General features: G+C 43.9%; 1 protein-coding gene across 13 annotated transcripts in view; it reads left to right on the forward strand.

The window, feature by feature from the left end:
- The first annotated feature begins 398 nt into the window (after positions 1-398).
- WNK2 (WNK lysine deficient protein kinase 2) overlaps positions 399-25,291 on the forward strand; it is a 149,633-nt gene continuing 124,740 nt past the window's right edge. For all 13 annotated transcript variants that reach the window (XM_069967054.1, XM_069967055.1, XM_069967050.1 and 10 more), the window contains exons 1-2: positions 399-462; positions 1,302-2,188. In XM_069967054.1, the coding sequence (XP_069823155.1) occupies positions 1,493-2,188 (696 nt within the window). In that variant the 5' untranslated portion in view covers positions 399-462; positions 1,302-1,492. The remainder of the gene's footprint in view (positions 463-1,301; positions 2,189-25,291) is intronic.

Below are 25,291 nucleotides of genomic sequence, written 5' to 3' on the forward strand. Positions count from 1 at the left end.
CTATGGTCCCCCACTTCTGTTGTTCTGAGCATGCACCCCCGGCTATTGGTCGCATCGGGCAGCAGATCGCACGTTCCATTCGGTCGGTCACAGATCTGCCGATCAGTGAGGTCCGTGCACACAGCGGATTCTCCCACTGGCCGGGAGTGTGATGCTGCCCTAGACCGTAGCGCAGTCCCCGGTGAGCTCCCGGCTGTCACCATCCATCAGGGAGGGGCGAGCTCCCAGCTGCCGGCTCCTTCTTGGTCCAGGGCCGGCGGATCCTCCTCCTCCTCCTCCCCAGCCTCTTCTCCTCCTCCTCCTGCTCTTCCTCCTCCCTGCATTGCCCACCTAGGCATCCCCTTGTCCAGCAGCTGAATGGAGATGTCACTACAAAGCGGAGGCCGAGCACAGGGGGACGTGGGGGGCGCAGCCGGCGCCCACTGAGCTGCCATGTATTGGGGGCGCTGTCCTGTCACCAGGGTGGGTATGCAGGGGGAGCAGGGCATGCTGGGGTGGGGTCAGCAGCAGGAGACATGTGGGCTCATTGTGTAGAGGTGAGAAGTTCTATCTGTATACTCTCTCTATATACATGTTATGCACAGGTACCCCTGGGATCTATGGGAGCACTGTCTGCCCCTGCCCATCCCCAGCCTGCATGTGCTCCCTCTTAGTGCTCTTTTGTATCTTCCTTTCTGGAGTCAGCCAGCAGTGCAGGGGTTAAGCAGGCATGCATGTTGCTGCAGGGCCACACAGGATTCCCCCCCCCCCCCCAGGCTGCACTTTGTCGCATTCAGAATATCATGACTGTTTTAATGCTGTAGGTTGGCAGTGGAGAGGATGGCAGGCCTGGCACCTATTCTGTATAGTAAACATGCCAGGCCTGATACCAGTGTCTATCGGTGGGTGTTCTTTATAAATGTCTGCCAGGCCTGGGACCTATATCGTCACCTAGTCTTCGTTTAATTCTGGGTGCCAGGGCCTTGTTGTACCCCTCTTTGATTTCTGATCAGGATCCCACTTTATAGGGGTATGTCAGTGCACAGAGAACCATGTATGAGGGTTTTATTATCTCCCCCCCCCCCCCCCCCCCCCCCCCCCTTCATCTGACCCTGTGTCCGCAGCTCCATCTGACCTGTGCTCACTACATCACGCCCCGCACGTCATCATCTCCTTGGGATGTGGAGAGCTCTAGCCCACTTTCCCCACGTGTCTTTGCTGACCCCAGTGGATGGGAGGTGGTGCTGGACAGCTCCTGGGTGCAGATGGGGAGTGGGTCCATGCTGCTTGTGTCTATCTAATGATTTGTCTCCTTCTTGCAGGTTCCTGTGGTTTTCTGACAGGATCCGGGCTCGCAGCACTGACAGCGGATCTGCAGTGATCTGGGGGGGCAGACTTTTCTAACCTTTACATGGGAGCTTTAGGAAGGGCTGCTGCAACTGCATCTGTCTGCGTCACAGCCTCCTGCAGGGAAATCTGAGTTTTTTTTTTTTTTTCTTCTTCTTAAACTGCTATGTACCATGATTCCACCAGACTGGGGAGACACAGCTCTCAGCCTACAGCCACTAATCTAATGGAAAGTGGGGTTCATCGCAGAAAGGATTTGGGGGGTCCAGCAGAATCCAATGACTCTAGGGGGAGACTTATAAATTTTCATGGGATGAACACTAGTGTGGATATCCTAGACACTGCAATGCTCAACTCGGGGAAAGATACCCAGCTTGTGCCAGCTGCTAAAGACTTAAAAACGGTCAAGCTGAGGTTCTTAAGAAGAACTGTAATAGAGTCGGATCAAGAAGAACCTCCGGTTCTAGATTTAAGTGAATCTCAACATCGCAACAAGGTCATCCCTATCTCTAGAGCCAGGAGAGCCATTGCCAAGAGAGTTCATGGGGCCAGTGACCAGGCTTTGACCAAAGAGGTCCCTGAACCCAAATCTGAGACCCCTAAGGAAAACAAAGTAGAAGGACCACCGGACCAAGTGGAACAAGAGAAAAAAGATGAACCTGAAACTTCTAAAGAGGCACCAAAGTCCAAAAAAGAAGAGGAGGAAGATGATGAGGAGGACTCGGACATTAAAGCTGTTTCTACCTCCCCCGATGGCAGGTTTTTAAAGTTTGACATTGAAATTGGAAGAGGCTCCTTTAAGACTGTTTATAAGGGTCTGGATACAGAGACATGGGTGGAGGTAGCATGGTGTGAACTTCAGGTAAGATCATGGTGTGTTTCTATCAGTGTATGTGATTGTATGTGTTAGAGGTCATGGAGAATCCCCAGAGACCTATAGGCTTTGCTTGTATGGTGGTCCAGTGTTTGTGCAATGCGTATGATTATAGATTTGGAGATCCCACGCATTGTGTGGGATGGATCACCTATAGGCTATCTAATTGCTAATTCTGCAGAAGTGTGTTTGCACCATTCTGGCCTGGTAAATGATGGCTTCTGTATTGATCAGTTTCCAGCTTGTGCTGACGAATATTTTGCTTTGGTCATCTGATAAATTTCATCATCTTTATGCAATAGGCAGGAAATGAACTTATCTAGTTGTATAATCACAGGCATGACATAAGGTCCTAGAGGTCTTCATGGTTATGTAATAATTATCTGCACTGCTAGTCCTGTGACTGTGCAGCTCGCTCCTCACATACGTCACCTACTCCCCAAACCACACTGTCCAGGATCTGCAAAAACTGCAAGTTCAGTCTGTGTATAACTCTGTGCAGGCTGTGCAATCTGCAGGATGGGGGCAGCAAGTAGGTAAAATGTTTTCAAAATACAGGGGACAAATATTCTAAAAAATGTAAATATTACTCATCCTGTAAATATTATCAGATGTGTTTGTGTATACATATGGTAAGGATCTGTTCACATTGCTGATCTGGTCAGATTTTTGCTGCGTTTCATCAGTCAGAACAACGCAGGCTCAGAAAAAAAAAAAAAGTCAGGGCTCACATGATAGCAGAAGCCATGATTCTATAGTGATCCGATATGTTAGATAGGGAATTATCCTGTGGAGGGAACAGTCTATGCAGCCATGTTTCCAGTGAGTGGTTTGTAATTCATAGGATGAGATGTACAAACGTTTCATCATGCTGAGGTTTCCAGAGAATAACTATATATGAAGGCAAATCGGGATGGGTTAACTTTTGAGCACGTCTATAGATGAAACCATGTTGGAAGCTTAAGACTTTCCTGTGAAATTTGAAATATATTGGATGTTTACTACCTTTTGCGGTCAGTATTGATCAGATCACAATTGTACCCTATGTACAATTACAATAACGGTTGTCCCTACAGTATTAGCTATGTGGGATCTGATGACGCCCTACTTGACTTCTATCCTAGAGGTCAGGAAAATCTAAGGACCCGTATAAGTGAATACTTTAATTTTCTGGAATGATGTTCCAGAGGCATTCCCAAGCCCCTGAAGAGCAGCAAGCTGAAGTGTCTGCTCACTCCCCCTCCCATCCCTGTCTCTGGGTTGCAGCTGAGCACCAAGCAGGGCAGATATACAGGGGGACGGGAGTGAGGTGGTGCTACAACCTTCAGCACTTTAGATGTTGGGATTGGCCCCTTGCAGAAAAATAAAGGCCGTTTTCTGAAGTATGGAAACACATACTGATGTATGAAAGGTACCATGTGTTTTGTTTCTCTGAATAAGGGTGGGTTAACATTGTGGAATTCTCGCGGATAAACTCCGTGGAATTCCGCTGGCTGTATGCGCTCACGGACGCGGGCCTTTCCGCCGGCTCCATAGACACCATTCTATAGGCTGGCTGATTTTCGCATTCCGCCAAAAGAATTGACATGTCAGTTCTTTCGCCAGAATGCGGAATCAGCCGGCCCATAGAATGGTTTTTATGGAGCCGGCAGAAAGGCGCACGTACAGCTGGCGGAATTTCGCAGAGTTTATCCGCGAGAATTCCGTAGTGTGAACCCACCCTTATGTGGTGGGGACAGCAGTTTTTTCCTTGAGAACAAAGAGATTAGGGTAGGTTCACACTACAGAACCCGAGCAGAGAATTTCTGACTGATTCCGTAGCTTGTACCCGTTCACGGCTGCGCGCCTTTTTGCTGGCTCCGTAGACACCATTCTATGAGCGTCCCGATTCTGCTATCCACCAAAATAATTGACAATTGTCAATTCTTTCGGCGGAATGTGGAATCCGCCCATTCATAGAATGATGTCTATGGCACAGGCAGTGAGGCGCGTGGCTGTGAACGGGTACTAGCTACGGAATCCGTCAGAAATTCTCTGCTCGGGTTCTGTAGTGTGAACCTACCCTTAGTCTGGTGAAATCCAACATGCCTGATCTTCTCTTTGACATTAACGTGTCTGGAAGCCTTAAAGGGGAACTATCAGCTAATATGTCCTTTTTGCGCACAGGATGCTGAGGATGAAGGTATGTCTCTAACCTTCATCCTCGGAACAGTTTCTGTGCAGTTGTTAATGTAACTGTGTCTCCGATAAAGCAGTTTGCGGCACTGCCCCACAGCCGGCCTGCCTTTTCTAAGAATTATCAACTCCTAACAGCCTTACTGGAGTCATGATTACATTTAACAACTGCACAGGAATGTCACAGAGGATGAAGGTAAGAGATACGCCTTCATCCTCAGCACCTCATGTGCAATAAGGAGATATCAGCAGGATAAATTGGTCTAACCTGCTGAAAAATCCTCTTTAAGAATTTCATGGGCCTGTGCTCATATATCTAGGCTACAGGTGTGAGATACAGACACAGACCACTAGGAACCCTGTGCAGCCATAAAGGTGTGTCCACATGGCTGTATTGCCTCAGGGTGCGTTCACACGTACAGGATTTGCTGCAGATTTGCAGTACGTGCGAACGCACCCTTAGGCTATGTTCACACTACGTAAAAGTACGGCCGTTGTTGCCATCAGCACATGTATGCACATTGCCTCTCTTTCTATGGGATCCCGGCTGGAGCGTATACACTCCGGCCAGGATCCCATGCGGCGCTGTGAAGAACTGACATGTCAGTTTTCTGTGGCCGCAATTCGGTGAAAGACCTGTTAGTTCACACAATGAAGCGAGCGGCTCCAGCCGCTTGCTTCATTTTGTGCTGTTAGAGTTCTGATGCGGGCGCTCGCTGATGCGCCCGCATCAGAACACTGCGACCAGAAAAATCATCCGGCTAGTACTGCAGTACCGGCCAGGATGATATTTGCAGAGACCGGTCGTTCCATGACCTGGCCAGGTCACAGAACAGCTGGTCTCTTACAGCGTGTGAACATAGCCTAAAAGTAAATCTTTCATCAGGCCATACTGCCGTCCCAGTAAGCATTGTGCATATGCTGGAGAAATTCGGGATGCTACAAGTTGGCCGCTACACAATTAAAATCATCTCCTTGGGGCCCTTTTTAACGTAAATGTTAGGATGTGGATAAAGCTGAACAGTGGAGCTGGGTTCCCTGCCTTACCGTTCAGTCTAATAGTCTAAGAGCACTTTAAGCCCGGGACCTATGAGACACAACACAATCCAGGACGTTGCAGTGATGGTATAACACAGTGCTGCTAAAAAAAAAAAAGGCTGTAGATGTGCTGCTTTATTTACAGTGCGAATGGGGTGAAGGAGAATTCTTTGTTTAGGGCTCCCTTTTTTTTTTTTTTTTTTTGTGTGGGGTCACTGAGAGGGCACTATCACTATAAAGGGGAGCACTACTTCTGTGAAGGTGGTACTGTAACTGTATGTGGCGAGGCCATCATGTTTGCAATCCTACCAATTAAATATTGAGCATATGGTATTCCATAATGCCTGTGTTATTTATAAACTCTGGAAGAAAAGCAGCAACATCCACTGTTTAGTTGATTCTCTACTGTACAAACCCCAAAGCCAGATTCTGGGTTCAGCCACATCTGTCACATTGTCCACAGCCTGACTATTGCCCTGCCTGACCTAAAGCTGCAGGATTATATTTGCTGACTACGACTACAGTTAGAAAGTGCTCTCTCCTAGCACACTGTACAGTACAGTAGACTTAGCTGGGCTGAAAAAGTTGCTGTCGATGTTCAGGGGGGTGTAGGAGGCTAGGAACTTTTTATACCCCTAATAATGGTCGCGGCTTCATACTAAAGAGTTGTATGACCTTGCTACGTGGACTCTGTAAAAATGTTGTTATATACTTGATTGTACAGCTGAAGAACAGAGGTCAGAGGTTGTCAGTGCAGTGAAGCAGAGATCTGTCTTCTGCTTGTTAACCCTTTTTTGTGTTGCAGCATGTAAGTAAGCATTGGGTCACTTACACACTGCAGTACATAAGGGGTTATCCAGCGCTACAAAAACATGGCCACTTTCTTCTAGAGACAGCCTGACTCTTGTCTCCAGCTTGGGCGGGGTTTTGCTGCTCATTTCCATTAAAGTGAATAGAGCTTAATTGCAAACCTGAACTGGAGACAAGAGTTGTGTTGTCTCTGCAAGAAAGTGGCCATGTTTTTGTAGCACTGGATAACCACACACTCTTACCTTCTCCCCCTGGCCCCCCCTCCTGCACGGGCCCCATAGCAACTACCTACCCTGCCTCTATGGTAGCTACACCACTGGTTTACAGACTATGGATGGCATCCACTACTTTAGTGGCTGTGTCATAATATTGTTCTGCTACATATATAATACTGCATCACACAATTTTATGTAGCGTTACAGGTTATTTTTCTTCTATAGTAAACTGCATATTTAGGTCTCGGCTAGTGTGATCAATGCTGATAATAGTGATGTCCGTATCCAGCGTTAAGGAGAAGAAAGTGCTGAGTGTACAGTATGCCGCTAACTGGAAAATTATTTGCTGTGTCCTGCTACAAATCTGAGCCTATCACTGTGGTTATACAACATGGCACAAAACTGGCCTAGTTTGGAAGCGCTTGGATATCTATATCTAATGTACAACTGTGTAGCATCTCTAGTAGATCAGGGGTGTGTTATTACATTTACATACATACATTACATTGTATTTACAGTCACCAATGCTTCCTTATGCATGAGAGCACAGGTTAGGCCACTCACTGTCATTGAACAGATGCCATCTTCTTATAGTCTATGTAAGTGCACAATCACCACTCTTCAGCAGGGTATCAACCGAGCAAAGTCTCTGGAGCAAGGGAGAAGACCTATATGACTGATTCAACAACAGGATAAAAATGCATCAAGCTTTATTTTCATTCATTATTCATGGATCTATACGTTTGTGTATTTTAGCTGCATAGAATTTAATGCTGATTGCCTGCAAGCCATAGAGCAGGCCTGGATACCAAGATGGCAGCTGCATTACATTGCTGAATGCGTTGGGTGCGCTGTACTATATATAGATTTTCATTATATAATTTATTTCCTCCCTAGCTGTAGCTTTGTACACTGCCTTTAAAATGAGACGCTGACATAGAGAAACTAGGATCGTATAGGACGAAGAACGTTTGATGAACTAGAGGTGGTTGGAACATGTTCTGATTTTAAGGGGCTAACCAGGACTAGAAAAGCACCTCTACTTTCTTGTAAAAACTGCACCACCCCTGTCTTGGCTGTGTTTTTGTGTTACAATTCAGCTTCATTCACTTCAATGAAATAGAACAGCAAAACTGCACCCAAACTGAGGACAAGGTGCTGTTTTTCTAAGTAAAGGGGGTAACTTTAGCAGCTTTTACCATAGGGAACAGATAAAGGAGATGGGGAGAACAAAGAAAAGCTCTAAGGCCCCTTGCACAGCTGGAATGCAGACCCATTCTAGTCTATGGGCCAGAGCATATGTCCAGCACCCAAACCACAAAACCATGACCAGTCATTATACGGAATGCACTTGTTGTCACGGCTGAGTCTATTTGCCTCATGTCTGTGATTGCAATGGGGTCAATGTTGGCAATTCATCCCCATTCATTGCTGTACTCTGCAATACTCGCACACAATTTTAGCCCAATGAAATACTCGCACACAATTTTAGCCCAAATCAGAACTGAGTCTGAAAAACTGAAAGAGGTGCAAATCTTTTTTTTTTTTTTTTTTTTTTTATAAATTCTTTATTTATCAGATTTTAACATAAAGAAATAGACGGGTGGTTACATACTGTCAGAATGCAAAAAATTTGGTGACTGGCAGTTCACATGGGTACAGTAACCACCAACAATAAATGAACGACAACATTTGAATAGTAAAAGCCACTAAACAGAAGGAGGTGCAAATCTTATGTGGATCCCACTTCTGGTTTTGGCTACAAATGGTGAACATAGTCTAGTGGTCTAGTAAACTAACATAGTCTCTGGACTCTTGATCTATGAGGATTCACTCTGTTTGGCTGATCTTAGCAAAATATATATGACTCCTCGCTATACCCTTTCATTAGTGAAGTATATAGGGTCTTGGTCTTTGGATTGGCACAGGCAATTTGCAGAGTCATCATGGACAGTGTATGAGTAACCACAGTTTACAGTGGCGTCATTGATATTATCTTAAATGTACTCGCATATACCCGTGAGTGACATCAGCTTCATCCAACATCCTGTCTAGAAGACATCAGTCATAGGTGGTGGGTCGCCACTGATAAGGATACCTGCAGTGTCTCTAGAGGGTCCCCCAGCCGCAACAACCGCAACATGGTGTATGAGCAGAGCTGTCAGGGATCTTTGACTGTCAATATTAGAATAGAAACTACTTGGCTCAGAAATTTGGCGCAAAATCCAGTGTTCTGTGCTGAGTGATTTAAAGATGAATGTTCTAGAAAGTAGAAGTGACTATAAATATGTGACGTAAAAAACGATTAACTGGCGGAATGTTGAGTTCTTCTCTTAAACAATTAAGAATCTGTTGGTTCCTCTGTTCCATGTAATAAAAATGCGTCTGAGGATGTCAGTTTATGATGGTCCTCCTCCCCCCTCATCCGTTTCCGGGTGTATTTGCTGATGAATATAGGAGTTGTTTGTAGACTTTTTGCCCAGTGAAGTGTTTTCTGGTTTATATTATGTATGCACGCTTCATGAATTCTTAGCTCAGGCGCCACTACTATTCATTGAATCATTTTATTGCTTTAGGCATCTGCTCAGTGCGCTATATAATTGGCCTTCCTGTATTTTGTTGTCGGAGGCGCACAATATATTTATACACACGTTGCATAATTAATCCATAACCTTAGCTAAATACGTGGATCCTTGTGTGTTCTGGTGATTGGGATTTCTGTGTGGGCATGCCTGTGGATGGAGATTAAATATTGTACGAGTCCACTGCTAGCTATGAATACTCAATAGCTCCGTGTCAGGATATACCAGCCTGAGATGGTGATTGCCCAGGGCAGGGGATAAGGATTTTGTTGCACTGCATTGCCCAGCTGACTGATTCACTAGCAGTGTTAAACACCCAGAGCGGCACTTGGCGTAGCTGTTTAGTCGGCACAATTGGTTCACGCAGCTTTGACTACGTTTTTAATAAGCCATTAGAGGTTGTTTCATCAAGACAAAACCATTGAAGATCAAGGCAGGAGTGCAGATCAGCCTTTTCTGCACAAAACTGGTGTCCACAGGATAGTCACCAATTTGGCCCAACTTTTGAGACAATCCTCTTGTCTGAGCTGCTTAAGGGCCCCGTTACACTACACTATTATCAGCCTTACTTGCATTCAGGCTAATAGTTTAGTGTAATAGCGCATGATGAAAGGCAACAATCTGTTGACAAGCACTATGTCAGCTGATCGTGGTCTTTCAACCTGCTCGCTTTTCTTGGAAATTCGTAATACGCCTTAACAGCATTGAGAGAGGCTTTACAGTAGGCCATGGATATGGGGCAGCTGTACACTAGAGGGGATGTGTTGAATTCTGGTCAGTTTTTTAGGCATGCTCTGTGACCATTGTAGAGGTCTAACAATTACTTATTATGAATGGTCCTTCATAATCTGGTGTTGTCTTTCACTGTAATCCTGTGTGTCATAAGGAATGGCCTGCTGAAAGGTGATCTGTACAGAACAGGAAGTGTCAGTATAGTATTAGGCTCAGTGCCCAGAATAGAAAACTGCAGAACTGCAAGACTTCAGGGTTATTTGATGATTTTGCTAGTAAAATGGAAAATTTGAAAAAACATAACCGAATAGTCTTTAAAAAGTATGTTTAAAGAGGTTATCCTCTATGGAGTTGTCCAGAGGTCTGTGCTGTTCCAGCAAACAAAAAAACATCTGAATGGAGGCCAGAATGAGACTTTGGGTGATTGGGGTCTGTGGGTATGTTTGCTATGTGCTTTATACTGCTCTTAAAGGGAATGTGTAATCAGAAAATGTTTATATGTTAGAATACATTCACACGTACTAAGTTCACAGCGAAATCCGCTGCACCCCTCTACTGACTTCATTTCACTGGGAGCCACGGCCTCCTTAACAGGTAAAGTATTATCTTGTTTAAGGTCCAGCAGCCAATGTTAAGTAGGCCGTGGCTAAATTCTCGCAGCAAAATGAAAATCCACTGTGTGAATGTTGAGCCATAAGCCATAACAATACATAGAATGGCAGCGGATTTTGCGCAGTGTGATATCTGCAATGATACAGTATGTGTGAATGTACCCTTAAACATATCATTTTTTTATTTTTCGTGATCCATTTTAAAATCCTGACATTTTGTAGTTTTCATTCTTGTCACTATATCTAAAACTTAACAGACGTCCTGTTTCTTCTGTAATAAGTAGGGGGCTGGTATAAAGTAATCTACATTACAATGAAAGGGGACCCCCAGTAAAAAGCCCTATTACACGGAGCAATTATCTGCCGAATCGGGCAGATAGCTCTTCGGGTAATAGACAAAACGGCTGACCATTAAAGCGACTCTGTACCCACAATCTGACCCCTCCAAACCACTTGTACCTTCAGATAGCTGCTTTTAATCCAAGATCTGTCCTGGGGTCCGTTTGGCAGGTGATACAGTTATTTGTCCTAAAAAAACAACTTTTAAACTGGCAGCCCCGTGCCCTACGGGAGTGGCCTAGATTGTGTATGCATAAGGCTGGCACAACCTCTCTGTCCCCCCTCCCCGCCCTCCTCATCATTAGGAATGCTTCAGGCAGATTGTCTCCTATTCCTCAGCTGTGAGAGGACGGCACATGGGCTGGACCGTTAATACGTCTGTGCAAATGTTCAGCATGGAGAAAATGTTCCAGTGGCATTCCTAATGATGAAGAGGGTGGGGAGGAGGGACGGAGGGGTAGTGCAAAGTTAGGGCACAGATATTCTAAGCCACGCCCGTAGGGCACGGGGCTGTAAGTTTAAAAGTTGTTTTTTAGGACAATAACTGCATCACCTGCCGAACGGACCCCAGGACAGATCTTGGATTAAAAGCAGCTATCCAAAGGTACAAGTGGTTTTCAGGGGGGGGAGAGATTGTGGGTACAGAGTTGCTTTAAAGGGGTAGTGCGGCGCTAAGAAATTATTCACAAAATAACACACATTACAAAGTTATACAACTTTGTAATGTATGTTATGTATGTGAATGGCCCTCTTCCCTGTGTGCCGCGTTTGTACAACTTTGTAATGTGTGTTATTTTGTGAATAATTTCTTAACGCCGCACTACCCCTTTAAGCAAATACTCTCTCATCAGCTGATCGTTGTCATTCAATATGTCAAAAAAATTAATTGCCCACACATCTCCCTGTGTAATTGGTGATGCAAGGGCTGCACGGACATTTGCAAAATATACCCGTGGGATTATCAAGGCGTGTTAAAGGGGTTATCCACTGCTACAAATACATGGCCACTTTTGCACCACTCTTGTCTCCAGATTGGGTGGGGTTTGAAACTCGGTTCCAATAAAGTAAATGGAGCTTAATTGCAAACCACACCTGACCTGGAGACAAGAGTTGGGCAAAAGTGGCCATGTTTTTGTAGCGCTGGATAACCCCTTTAAAGTCTCAGTAAGCAAGCACCAATCTAGCAGGTCAGTGCTCACTTAGGGTCCTAGTAGACAAATCGATTTTAATAATAAACAATCACAAACCAGATCATTTATCGTTAACTTGAAATTGTTCACCATGCTGCACAGAACGATAGTTGTTAGTTACCAACTCGTACTCTTCTGATCCCGGCAAATGAAGAAACAATGTGGAATTACACTGAATAAGTAGTGAACAAATGTGGAATTACAGTGAATGAATGGGGGATTACAGCAAATTATTAACAATGATTTTGGTGTCTAATGAACGATTTCTTGTTGGTCATTTGGTTGTTGCCTGCATTTACACAAACGATTATCGGTTAAATTCTAACACTATAACAGTGTTTTGCACATTAAGCCTTAAAACAATAGCATCCCCCTGTGTAGAAAACCCCTTCAAAGTTCAGATTATGCTCAACATTGTTTCAAAATCAATAGACAGGTCCTTTCTGTTGTATATGCTGTAAAGCATATCACTAAATGCTGTTCAAAACCATTCAGGCAAGATGGCAGCCCCCATACCAATATATGAAAAAACATAATAAAATTAAGAAAATGGAAACTGATTAGAGCCAGATACTTAAGAGTACGTTCACACTTACCGGATCCGCAGCTGATTTTCTGCTGCGTATCCGCAGCAGATTTCATTTAAATAACCGAACACCGCATCAAATCTGCTGCGGATCCTGTAGGTGTGAACGCACCCTAAATGTGTTTTTTTTTCGAATCAGAAATATGTAGGCAATACATGACCTTATAATTCTCGGCAGTGGAGGGGATTGTCTGTTTTTTGCCTATAACAACCAATCGTCTTTCCATATAAATGAGAAATTCAGTGAATAATTATGCCAGTATTGCTTGTTTTTGGTCACACCACATGGGATCAATAAGATTATGTTGATGTTGTATAGACAATGTTTTGTTAGGCAGGGCTCTGTAGGGATAGAAGTAGATGGTTCAGTGGCCGCCACAGACCTTGTTCTACCTTTGTCTAGATTAATAGATTCCTTTTACTGCCATTGTGCTCAGGTTGTTTCCAGCAGGGTGCTACTGTGGATGAGGCTTGTAGTCGGTGAAAATAAATTGGGAAAATAAATCAATTGAGATGGGTTTTAAATTGGAACATCGCATTTCACACTTTAGACGTATATCTTTTTATTACAATGAATTTGTCATAGGTCATAGTCGGAGCTGGATGTCGCACATCAGACATTGCACAGATCACTTTGGTTTATAGAGATGTCTCTGTTTTAAGGGACCAGGGGATTTTGCAAACAAATAAACCTGAGATTGACCTATATGTATTCTCCGCTGTATCATTTCCTTCTGCAGCACATCCTAGTATGGCTGACATGGACCGAGGTGTCTTGGATACAAATGTCACCATATAACAAAGTTACACTGTCAGTTGTCTGAAAAACCAACATGTAGACTATATAATTTGTTTTGTTTTTGTGCATTATGGAGTAAAAGTGCATTATGGAGTAAAAGTAAGGCAGCTCACTGTACCTCCGCTGGGAAACCTGTGCATTATGTTGTGTATATGGGTAGAATACCTCTAACGATAAACAATTGTCAAAAGTAAAGCAGTCTATATGTTAAAAAAAGGGCAGTGGCGTAGCAACCATGGAGGCAGACCACGCAGCTGCTATGGGGCCTGTGCAGCAGGGGAGCCTAGGCCCCCTGGCAGACCGTGGCTTGCCTTCATGGTACGGCCAACCCTCGTGCCCATGGATGGTGCAGCTCTGCTCTTTAGAGCGGCTCTCATGGACCCCCCATGGGGGCAGTATGCTGTGATCACCGCTCTGAAGAGGTATGCCATCCCGGGGGAGGGGGGGTTGATGCTGCTGTGAGAGCCACGTAGTTGGGGGAGGGGGCATACACCTCCCCCTTGACACTAGGATTTATGGGGCCCGTACTTTATTTAGCTATGCCTAAATATTTAAGAACGCAACAGAAGAAAAAACATAGTAGTTTTCCAATTTTTTTTTTCCCCCTTCTCTTCTGTGCTGTGTTCTTTTATAACATCTTTACTCCTGGCCAGCTAACTTACAAGCTAGTCATTCTGCCTCTGTTTTTTTACTGCATGATGGAAACTAAACTTCTTACAAGCCCCTTTGCCGTTGGCACTGGTGTATTCTGCTGCACTTGCTTGACCGTGGCTGTCACATAGGTGTGCGGCTGATTTTACAGGTAAAGCAAGCAGGGCTATTCCTGCCCTATGCCGTGGGGATGGCAAAACACAGCGTGTGTCATCTACTGCCGGAGTAAGCAGAGGACCCGCTGTAGAATGAAGACTGGATCTAAACTGCACAAATAAAAGCTGGATGTCTTTTTTTTTTTTTTTTTTTTTTTTTTTTAATTACAAGCTGTGAAGCCATCCTTATGGTTTCTTTGTGTTCTACACAAATGTTTGTGTATGAGAGTGCAGGAATGGCAAAAAAAAGTTGTTGTTTTTTTGTTAAGACTTTTCCCCTCCATTTTGCACATTGGGAACATTGGAAATCCTCAGACAGCTTTTCACTTAAATGCTAATTTACCTATACGTTTCCATAACCCTGTCTGATCCCAGGACCTGCTGGCTTTGTGGTGTGGGTCCTCTCTGGAATAAAGGGACCTTTTTAAAAGGCAAATGCGAAATTCTTGTGTATTCAAATGAAATCAAGGCTTATGTAACCGTTGTGCATGTGATGGATCCCACTTACGTCTTAGGTACTAATCTTATTCTGTGTCTGAGAGGGTGCGGCTGATCTGTTACATGCGGAGTAGGACTGCATCAGCTTAGATTTCCCATATCTCCTTTCTTTGTGGGTCTACTCCCCCCCCCCCCCCCCATTGACATTAGAAAACAGGTAGGTGACTCCATCCATCTATAGAGGACAAAAATTATGGCAAAGTAAAAAACAAAACTGTCTAATATAATCCATTTTGTCTTTGATTCTTACACCTATCTTCTGTGTGATAGCAAATGTTTCCTAAGCTACAGTATTTTACAGTATCTGGTCTTCCTATTTCCTATTTACCACCATTTTGCGTTCATCATTGCCGACAGCTGTCAACAAGACGTCCGATATTTGCTAATGACGGCCATCTATAATGATCACGATCAGTACAGACAGCTGTTCCCAACAAATATCGGACATCTTTTTGATGGCCGTCTGCAATGACAGACGCAAAATCCCGTAGTGTGCACTTAGCTACTATAGTAAATTTACTTATAAGACTATGTAAAGTCTCTATCGGTAGATTCAGTACAGTGCTGACAAACTATCCTTGCATGTAAAATGTTAAAATTATTGTAAATTATTTCCTTCACAACCCCCCCCCCCCCAAATTAGACAAATTGCTTCTGACAAACACATTTGGTTGTGAACTATCTGCCCCCTCTTCCTCCCGCTGTCACTTAAATTAATTTTCTCTTGTGCTCCGCAAAGTGTAACCATATAGAGGTTGAGAAGTCACCGTCACCCGCTGCATCATTGTTCATGTTTCGGTCATTTCCATTGTAATAGAAATATTTTGTGCAGCTAATGGGCAACCGCTCTAAGTTCACATGCTGTGGATTTGCAGCATATGCACGTACCCTAAAGCCATAAATTCTACTGGGGGGGTCCCACTTTCAACCACACACAAAAATTACCTGCAGCTGATTTGCCGCCAGCTCACAACCAACAACCAGTAAATGGCTGTGTGCTTTACTAACCCTCGCCTCCCTGCTAGGGGTTAGTTATTCTCCTCCGCCAGTCCCCAAAATTCCGCTAACACTAATTCACCATAACCACTTATGCAGTAGTCCAGAACTACTACGTTCCCTTCCTGCCACTCCAAAACCAATGAACAGCAACTGACTCCGAGAATCACAGCTGCCTCGACAGTGACCACTCCCATCCCCAGATTTCCCGTTACGACGAAGAAAGGGAGCAACAATAGGGAGAGAGGGTGGTAGATCTCGCCAGTAAGCACAAGCTCAAAAGGTACCCCCCCCCCACCCTCTGCACGCTCCCTATATACCTGGCCCCCACCACTCCTGTCACACCCTCCATCTCACCAATCATTTCACCCCCAAATTCAAAACACTGGTCCCCTTTTCCCCACCTCTTAAATTATTAACCCCTGCATCCCTAGTAACCCTTGTATCACCCCTAGCAGCCAAGACCCAGTCATGCCGGCCTCCCCTCATGTGGTTTTCAACCCCCCCAGTACGGCCTAACTTTATTCCTAAATGTCGTGCCTACCTATACTAATGTATTTAGAGACCTGAGCCCAGGCCTGGAAAACATGGATACAGCCTAAGGCCCAAATGCTGAACGATCGTCCACAGGGAATCCTATACTTGTTCTTCACTCTTCAATGTGTGGTGTCCATAGCATGTCAGGGCTGCTACCCGGCTAGTTACATCCATAATAAAGTGCCTGGCTATGTGCCCCTTAATCTGCTGCGTCAGTATCTCTGCATAACCTGGCTGATTTACTGCGCAGGGCACATAATAGGCTCATTTTTCTTAATATATTAATATATTCTGCAGAAGCTCTGGTAGTATCCGTACCTCATCCTGGATGCATGGGATGATGGTAAATCCATCAGTCCTCTACAATCTGCTCTGGGGGAATATTATTGGTACCAAAGTTATATTAGTTAGTTACTGTATATATTGTAAAATAGGGGCCCATTATGTGTTCGGGTCACATAACTTTATTATCTTAAGAACTCTATAAGCAGTTCAGTGGTTTCATATAAAGTGGATGCAGCTGAGTACACCATGTACTCCATGTGCTTTTAGGTGTCTTATGTATTCTGCTCTAAAATTACATGTGGTCTCTAAGTGCTTGGTTGTCTAAAGAGGCATAGAAGGTAGGGGGTTTGTATAGTAATGGTGTACAATGTAAGCTGTTAGAAAACTACCGTTCCCATTATTACCAAATTATAGTTTTGCAAAAGTTGGAGGGCCAAGGTAGCCCATCCCTGACATAGATGAACACTATTTAGCCCGCTGCTATTATTAATCTGTCTTCTTGCAGAACCAAAAATCTTTAAAGGGGCTGTCCAGCATTTTTTTTTTTTCAAATCAACTGGGGTCAGAAAGTTTATATAGATTTGTAATTTACTTCTATTAAAAAAATCTCAAGTCTTCCCATACTTATCAGCTGCTGTATGTCATGCAAGAAATGTTTTATTTTCAGTCTGACACACTGCTCTCTGTTCTCTGCTGACATCTTTGGCCGAGACAGGAACTGTCCAGAGCAGGAGAGGTTTTCTATGGGGATTCAAAGAAAACCGAGACAAAGTTCCTGTTTCGGCCAGAGATGTCAGCAGAGAGCACTGTGTCAGACTGAAAATAAAACATATCCTGCCTGACATACAGCAGCTAATAAGTATAGGAAGACTTAAGATTTTTTTAATAGAAGTAAATTTCATATCTATATAACTTTCTGACACCAGTTGATTTGAAAGAAAAAGATTGTCGCTGGATAACCCTTTTAAGGGGTACTCCGGCAATTTATTTTTTTTTCTTAAATAAACTGGTGTCATACAAATTTGCTAATTAATTCTAATTTTCTATTTCAAAATTTCAGTCTTTCAGTACTTATCAGCTGCTGTATGTCCTGCAAGAACTGGTGTATTCTTTCCAGTCTGACACAGTGCTCTCTGTTGCCACCTTTGGCCATGACAGAAAACTTCTACTGCTCTAGAAAGCTCCTATGGGGATTTGCTCCTGCTCTGGGCAGTTCCTGACATGGACAGAGGTGGCAGCAGAGAGCACCATGTCAGACTGGAAAGAATACACCATTCCTGAAGGACATACAGAAGCTGATAAGTACTGGAAGACTGGAGATTTTGAAATGGTAATTTCTGCTCTAGAGCTGCCAGGAAAACATGGAAAAAGTCTTTGGCTGTATCCATGGTTTTCAGGACTGCTTCGGGCGGTGGCCACAAGGATCAAACGCAGTGTGTTCAGGTTCGGCTGTGCTAAACACAAAACATTGACAGGTTTGCCTAATGCTGCGTTTACATGGAACGATTATCGTTCGAATTTACACGATAACGATCGAATTCGAACGATAATCGTACGTGTAAACGCAGCGAACGATCGAACGACGAGCGAGAAATCGTTCATTTTGATCTTACAACATGTCCTTAAATCGACGCTTGCTAAAAAATCGCAGATCGTTACGTGTAAAGTCGTTCACTGATACACGTCGTTCACTGATTTATACTATGTGCGAGATAGGCTTAAGCGATCGCACAACGATTTTTCCGTACGATATATCGTTCCGTTCAAATGCTGATAATTATAAAAAAAAAAAGTTACTTCAAAATCGTTAATCGTACGATCGGGCACATTATCGCTCAGTGTAAACGCAAATTCGTTTCATATTTGCATTGGAGGCTTTCTCCAATTCCATCATATGATTTGATAGAACCCTCACAGACCACTTTGGAATAGGCTGTGAATAGAGATGAGCGAACCTAGAGCATGCTGGAGTCCATCCGAACCCGACTTTCGGCATTTGATTAGCGGTGGCTGCTGAAGTTGGATAAAGCCCTCAGGCTATGTGGAAATCATGGATGTAGTCATTGGCTGTATCCATGTTTTCCAGACAACCTTATGAGCCTATTCCACGGGCCGTCTAGAGGAGCAAACGAGCGCTCTCAGCTCACTCTCGTTCCCCGCTCGCTGCCACCGCTATTCAACGCGGGTGAGTCCGGTGAGGGGCGGCGGGGGGCCGCCCATAGGATACAGCAGCATCTGCTGCCGATGCTCCTATTCAACGGAGCGATGGCAGCAGATCGCTGCTATATCAGTCGCTTGTAGTTCAACATGTTGAAAAACAAGCGACTGCAACGATCAGCCGACATGAACGATGTCTGCTGATCGTTGCACTCAATTCCACGGGACGATTATCGTCCGTAGCGGCCGCATACGGACGATAATCGTTCCGTGGAATAGGGCCTTTAGGGCTGCAACTTCAGCAGACAACGCTAATCAAATGCCGATTTGGGTTCGGATGGACTCTAACCCAAACCTGGTTCGCTCATCTCTAGCTGTGAGACCTGATCCAACACATAATCGATGGTGCAAATGGAATATGCCTTGGTTCACTTACCTAAGAAGGTGTTATAACTGACGGGATGAAATACGGTTTGTTTAGTTGCTATGGTAAATTTGAAAAATAAACAAAAACATAAAATATTAGGAAATTTGATTGTTCTATTAGTGTCCTGTAAGGGTCGAGTTACCTTTTATCTTATAAAAACAGGCATGTGCACATTTTTGCCTTGGACTTTTTATCACCTGTTTATCGCACTTCTTTTTACTTGCAGCGCACTGTAAGAAGGTGTTTACTTCTAAACCAGAAAATTACAGCTGATTTTTGCAATTAGGCTGTACAGACAGACCTGTGCACCTGCAAAGCCTGCATGATGTCACCTCTGTTAGCTGGCCTTGCTGTGTGGAGGGTTAATCTGCTACAGTAATATAAACCCTGCTTATTAGAAATGTCAGTAAAGGAATTAACCAGATCATTGATGTCGAAGCACAATGGTCATTATGGAATTACTGAAAATATGAATTTACCATATAATTTCTTTAGCTAAAATGACCTTGTATTACTTCCCCCTTGCTGTCAGAAAAACCTTTTCCAGTATGTCTCTGTAATGTACTGCCTACTGAAAATAATAGGGGCTATTAGAAGGCATTGTGCTTTTAATATGAAAGGAAACTCCAAGGAGATAGTAAGAAATCTATTCTTCCTTGTAGTACACAGCTGATAGAGGCTGGAGAGCTAGGCCTGATGTATAGTATGCAGATGCCAGGGGCGTAGCTAGGATTCATGGGGCCCCATAGCAAAAACTGGGGCCCCATAAATCCTGTTCGCACATATACACACATTGACGCACATATATACACACACAGAGGCACCATTAACGTATATACAGATACGCCACTGACATACACACATATATACGCTGTAATGTGATTACACTAGTGCTGATGTATACTCCATGAATAGACTGTTCACAGGGAAATCATCTGATTGTAATAAGAAAATGCTGCAGATATTAATGGTGGGTTCTTCTATTAGAGCCCAGCATTAATAGAAGCTGCTGCAGACCAGTGCTACAGACATTGCTGACACACACACACACACACACACACACACACACACACACACACACACACACACACACACACACACACACACACAGCCACAGATACATACACATACTGACATATAAATATATATACACAGATACATATATACACACACTGACATATACATATATACACTCACTGACACAAATACACAGCACTTACAGCTCCCAGGCTTCCCCCCCCCCCTCCTCCTCCTGTAGTCCGTGCTGATCTTCACATAGGTATTGAGGACCTTTGGGTCATGTGACCCAAAGGTCCTTCATCCCTCTCCTGTGCCGTCTGGCAGGTCCTGCTCCTCTGTTCAGCCTGCTCACCTCGCACTACAGTGAGGGGGCTGAACAGTGCAGTGGGGGTCCCTCTTCCTCTCTGGACCCCTGGGGGAGCGGGGTACCTACCATGAAGGCAGGGCAGGCTTCCTCGGGCCCCCTTCATGCAGGTGCCCCATAGCAGTCGCCTTCCCTGCCTTCACAGTAGCTACGCCAGTGGCAGATGCCATGTGTCGCAGAGGTGCAGGTAACATCTCTCTCCTACTCTACTATACCCACTGTATGGCTTCTGGGTAACCAGGGCATATTGGCCACCATGCAGTTATTGGCAAACAACTGTGTCTAGTGATGCATACACTGATAGACACTTACTACTCTTTTAGGCCCTACTATAGTGTTTGTTTTTTGTTTTGTAGGTTAGTATCTCATGAATCAGCAGCTTTGTTCTCCTGGTCCGAATCTGTATGATTCCTAGGCATTCATGCCAATGTTGTCTGTGCATACAGTCATAAGAGAGAGAGTACAGTTTCTGTGAGTTCAATGATTTTGTGTATCATAAAAATTGGCCCTTAGACTTGTCCTTCCAAGAGTAGATTGTGAAACGGTATGTACACCTTTTATGGTCTTTTTTTTTTATAAAGGATGATTATCAGCTGGAGCGCCTATAGACAACAATCGCATGGGTAAAAGTGACAGCTATCAGCTGAAGACCAGGCATAATTTGTATTAATGACCGCATCTTTTTAGGCTTCTCAAAAATGTATCTTTATTGTCCGCACACCTTCCTGTGTAAACCGGGGTTTGTGTGGCTGCAAAATATAAAGCGAAACTGATACTGACACTGTGTGTGTGTGTGTGTGTGTGTGTGTGTGTGTGTGTATATATAATATAATATAATAATTATCCGTGCTCTCCATCTCCAGATCACAAGTAGTGCATACTTACCAGCCTCGCTGCTTGTGATGCAGCAACTGGTTCTCCCGTCGTCCTGCCGTTGTTGTGACTTCAGGCCCAGCCACCTCCTGAATGAGTGACAGCTGGAGGAGGCTGAGCCTGAAGATACAGATGGCGCATGGACCAGAGAGCCAGATACAAAATCACAATCGCCGTGGCTGGTAAGTATGCACTGCTTGTGATCTGGAAACTGAGAGCATGGTTATAAAAATATCTGTGCTGTCCATTTTCAGTTCTGCTTGAGCGATACAAGGATTGTCCATGCAGCCCATCTGTTCGACTTCTTGTGACATGTAAAGGCACCACAAACGAGTCGGCAATCTCGCTGATTGGTGCTAGTTTGCATCCCCCACAACCGAAAAATCTTTGTGTAAGGAGTCATTCACACGTCTGTACACAGATGGTGTTCTGCTTACTGGACCTGGGTGCTCCCAGCACTATGATTAATTATGATGTTGGGAGCTCCTAAACAGTTTAAAAGTTTGCGCAGTGCATACTTACCAACCAAGCTGCTTATGATCCAGGCAGTGATCATGAAGAAGCCATTTTTACTGCCGATCAATCTGGGTGGGGGTTATATGGCTTTTTTCAAACAACTTTAGGCGTATCATTCTACAGTGAGGGAGAGAGTATTCATAAGTGGAAAGCATCCAAGATGGATGATGCCTACATGGAGTGGACATCCCAGCAAATTCATCTCAAGATCAGACTGTGCAATGCTTAGAGAAAATACAAAAAACTAAAAGTTCAGATCTTTCCCCACTTGAAATACTTAGGTAAAACCTAAAAGGGCATTTCTAGATTTTTTTTTTTCTTCTTCCTGATTAGAGAGAGAGATTGAAACACATTAATTTTTTCCCCCTAATCTCCTATTTTCTGATTCTAAACTTGATTTTATTTTTTTGAACCTTTATGATGGGGTAGGCTATATTGCCTGCGCTGTTTTAAAGTGACTCTGTACCCAAAATCTGTCCCACCCAAACCACTTGTACCTTTGGATAGCTGCTTTTAATCCAAGCTGTGTCCTGGGGTCCGTTTGACAGGTGATGCAGTTATTGTCCTAAAAACAACTTTAAAACTTGCAGCCCTGAGTCAAACTGGCGTGGCCTAAAGTACCCATGCCTTTGTATTGTGACACTCCTCCGTCCCTCCTCCCCACCCTCTTCATCATTAGGAATGCCCCTAGAACATTTTCTCCTGTCTGAACATTACACTTGTGCCTTAACGATCCAGCCCATGTGCTGTGCTGACACAGGTGATGAATAGGAGACAATCTGCCTGGAGCATTCCTAATGATGAGGAGGGCGGGGAGGAGGGACAGAGAGGGTGTGCCAGTCTAATGCATACACAATCTAGGCCACGGCAGTTTGACACAGGGCTGCAAGTTTAAAAGTTGTTTTTTAGGACAATAACTGCATCACCTGGCGAACGGACCCCAGGGCAGATCTTGGATTAAAAGCAGCATCCGAAGGTACAAGTGGTTTGGGGGGGTCAGATTGTAGGTACAGAGTCGCTTTAATAGCACTTAGAGATCTCCATTACAGCGAGCCCCATAGACGTAGATTCGAATAAACAGGACCTAGCTTATTCAGATGAATATGAAGTATTACCAAGCATAGTCTGACCTTTTCAAAAGGTCATTACACAGGGAGGGGGAGGCTGAGCTGTGAGTTTCGGCTATTGAAAACTCATTATACTAGTTCAGCGTTCACTGTAATGCTAAACAGATCACTTTACAGCAGCCTACTGCTAATCACTACGGACAGAACAGGAAGACTTTTAGGATTGGTGGTGAGAATGAAAACTACAAGACATTCGAATTTTATAGTATAGATAGATAAAAAATTTAAGTCACTAAATCGTCATTAAAAATCTGTTTAAATTAAAATGTATTCTAAACAATTCCCTAGAAAAGTGCTGCTCCCATAAACTTATTTATTAGTTACGCTCATCTCTAGTAAATAAGAGTGGGCAGAAATTCCAGGATGATGGGAGAGCCTGATGCTTAGGCTTGGTTCACACTGCATTTTTGCGTGATTGACCCTATTTTTGTGTATGTTAAAAAAGATGTGTTTTCCATCCATAAAAAAAAAAAATTGAAGTCGGTAGAAAAATGGATCAAAGTGGATGCACGCAAATGCATCTGCCTTTTCATCTTTTTTTTTTTTTTTTTTTTTCATAAAACAGATTGGGGGAAAAACAGATTGGAAAAACGCAGTGTGATCCCAGCCTTAGTCACACAGAAAACAGTAAAAATAAAGGGTGACTGACCTCACTAATATATGCCACTATCTGGGCCATCACTGCTAGTCTTGTCTTCCAAATCCCATCTTGATCTTAATTCTACAAATCTTCAAATTGACTTTAATCCTAATGCAAATTGATCACATTTTCCCACCATGCACTATAATTACTACAAGACATGCTGTACATCCCCAGGCTTCTGTATATCCTATATGTAGTATTATATGTAAAGACTCATTCACCTGTTGTGCGGCAACACCTGTTCTTTTTGGAAGACTGCCTGCAGCATTACGTTGTGGACATTGGAGATCGCACACAGGTGTCTTATTTCTTTTTTCACTGTAAGCCATTTCATAAGCATATTAAAAGGATAATCCTATAGTCTCCTATCTGTGACTATGCAGTTGGATTTAAAGGGGTTATCCTTAGAGTTTTATGGAAAAGAGGCCTTTGTTTTGGACTTCCCTACATCTTATGCTAAAGTCACCTGAACCTACCGACTCAGAATTTTTGTCAGACAGTTACTTTAAATACATGAATATGCAAAAGAAAAGCCCGTGACGCCTCATTGAAGAGTCTCAAAACACAGGACTAGCCAGATATCCCTCCGGGAAGGACCCAGCCAAGGGGTGGCTCCTGTAAGGAAACCACCATATTAAGTTGCCCTATAAGTCAATGTAATGACAAAGGAAAAACCAAAGCTAGGTATCCATCCACAGACGGTTGTTTCAGGGTGTTGTCCCTCATCAGTGTGGAGCAGGATTCTGGCTAGGCGGGAGCAATGCCTAGTAGAGCCATAAGAAAAACAGATCACTGATCTCAGGGAGACCAGCCAAATGATAACACTGCCGGCTGCTAGTGAAAGTGCTCAATGCAGTGAAATCCTAGGTGCATTGCCCCCTGGGAAACTTGAATATGTAAAAGAAGAGCCCGTGGAGCCTCATCGAAGAGTCTCGAAACACAGGATTAGCCAGATATCCCTCCAGGAAGGCCCCAGCCAAGGGGTGGCTCCTATAAGGAAAGGAGGAAAATAAAATGAACAACCACTAAACAAACTTTTCATAGACCTGCACATATTAGACCATATTAGCTACTAAAGTTGTTTTAAAGCAACTGTACCATCATTTACATCACTTTGGGATTTTTACGATGCCGGCACGCAGGTGGTGTGGTCATTTTTTATCTTTATTTTTTGTGAACCGCCATCTGCCGGTGTATTTCCGGGCACCAGCCTGGCACAGAGCACTGGAGGCTATCCCCCAATGTGATGAAACCCCTCCCCTCTTTGACGCGGCTCCATTGATTCTAATAGAGGGGAGGGGAGATCGGCACACTGCTGGTCTGCAGGCCTGTCCCCAGTGCTCTGTGCCAGGCCGGTGCTTGGAAAAGGACCAGCGCCCTTTATTTTGCGTTAATGATTCATTTTTGCCACAATTGTAACACTGTTTTGCTTTGGATTGCACAATTCGCAGAAAAATGGCATCAAAATTGCAGCAAAACGCATAATTAAGGGCAAAATAAATGCCTAAAATGGTAAATCCAGTGCAGGAAACACATGGCATTTACATCCTTCCCCCTGTATCCTTGGCTTTCTATGCACCTTTGGATTTAAATCTACAATCGCTAAGATCTGCAGTAGATTTTCAGTATAATATATAAAAACCATAGTACAGTATAGTAAATCCACTATGCGCTTGAGCCTGTCACCCTCTGCGAACCCCCTCCAAAAACTGAGTAGCAAGAAAGTCAGACTTTTTCCCTCCTAGCATACGAGCCTCAATAAGTT

This window comes from Dendropsophus ebraccatus, chromosome 4 (assembly GCF_027789765.1).
Source record: "Dendropsophus ebraccatus isolate aDenEbr1 chromosome 4, aDenEbr1.pat, whole genome shotgun sequence".
NCBI classification, from domain to species: domain Eukaryota; kingdom Metazoa; phylum Chordata; class Amphibia; order Anura; family Hylidae; genus Dendropsophus; species Dendropsophus ebraccatus.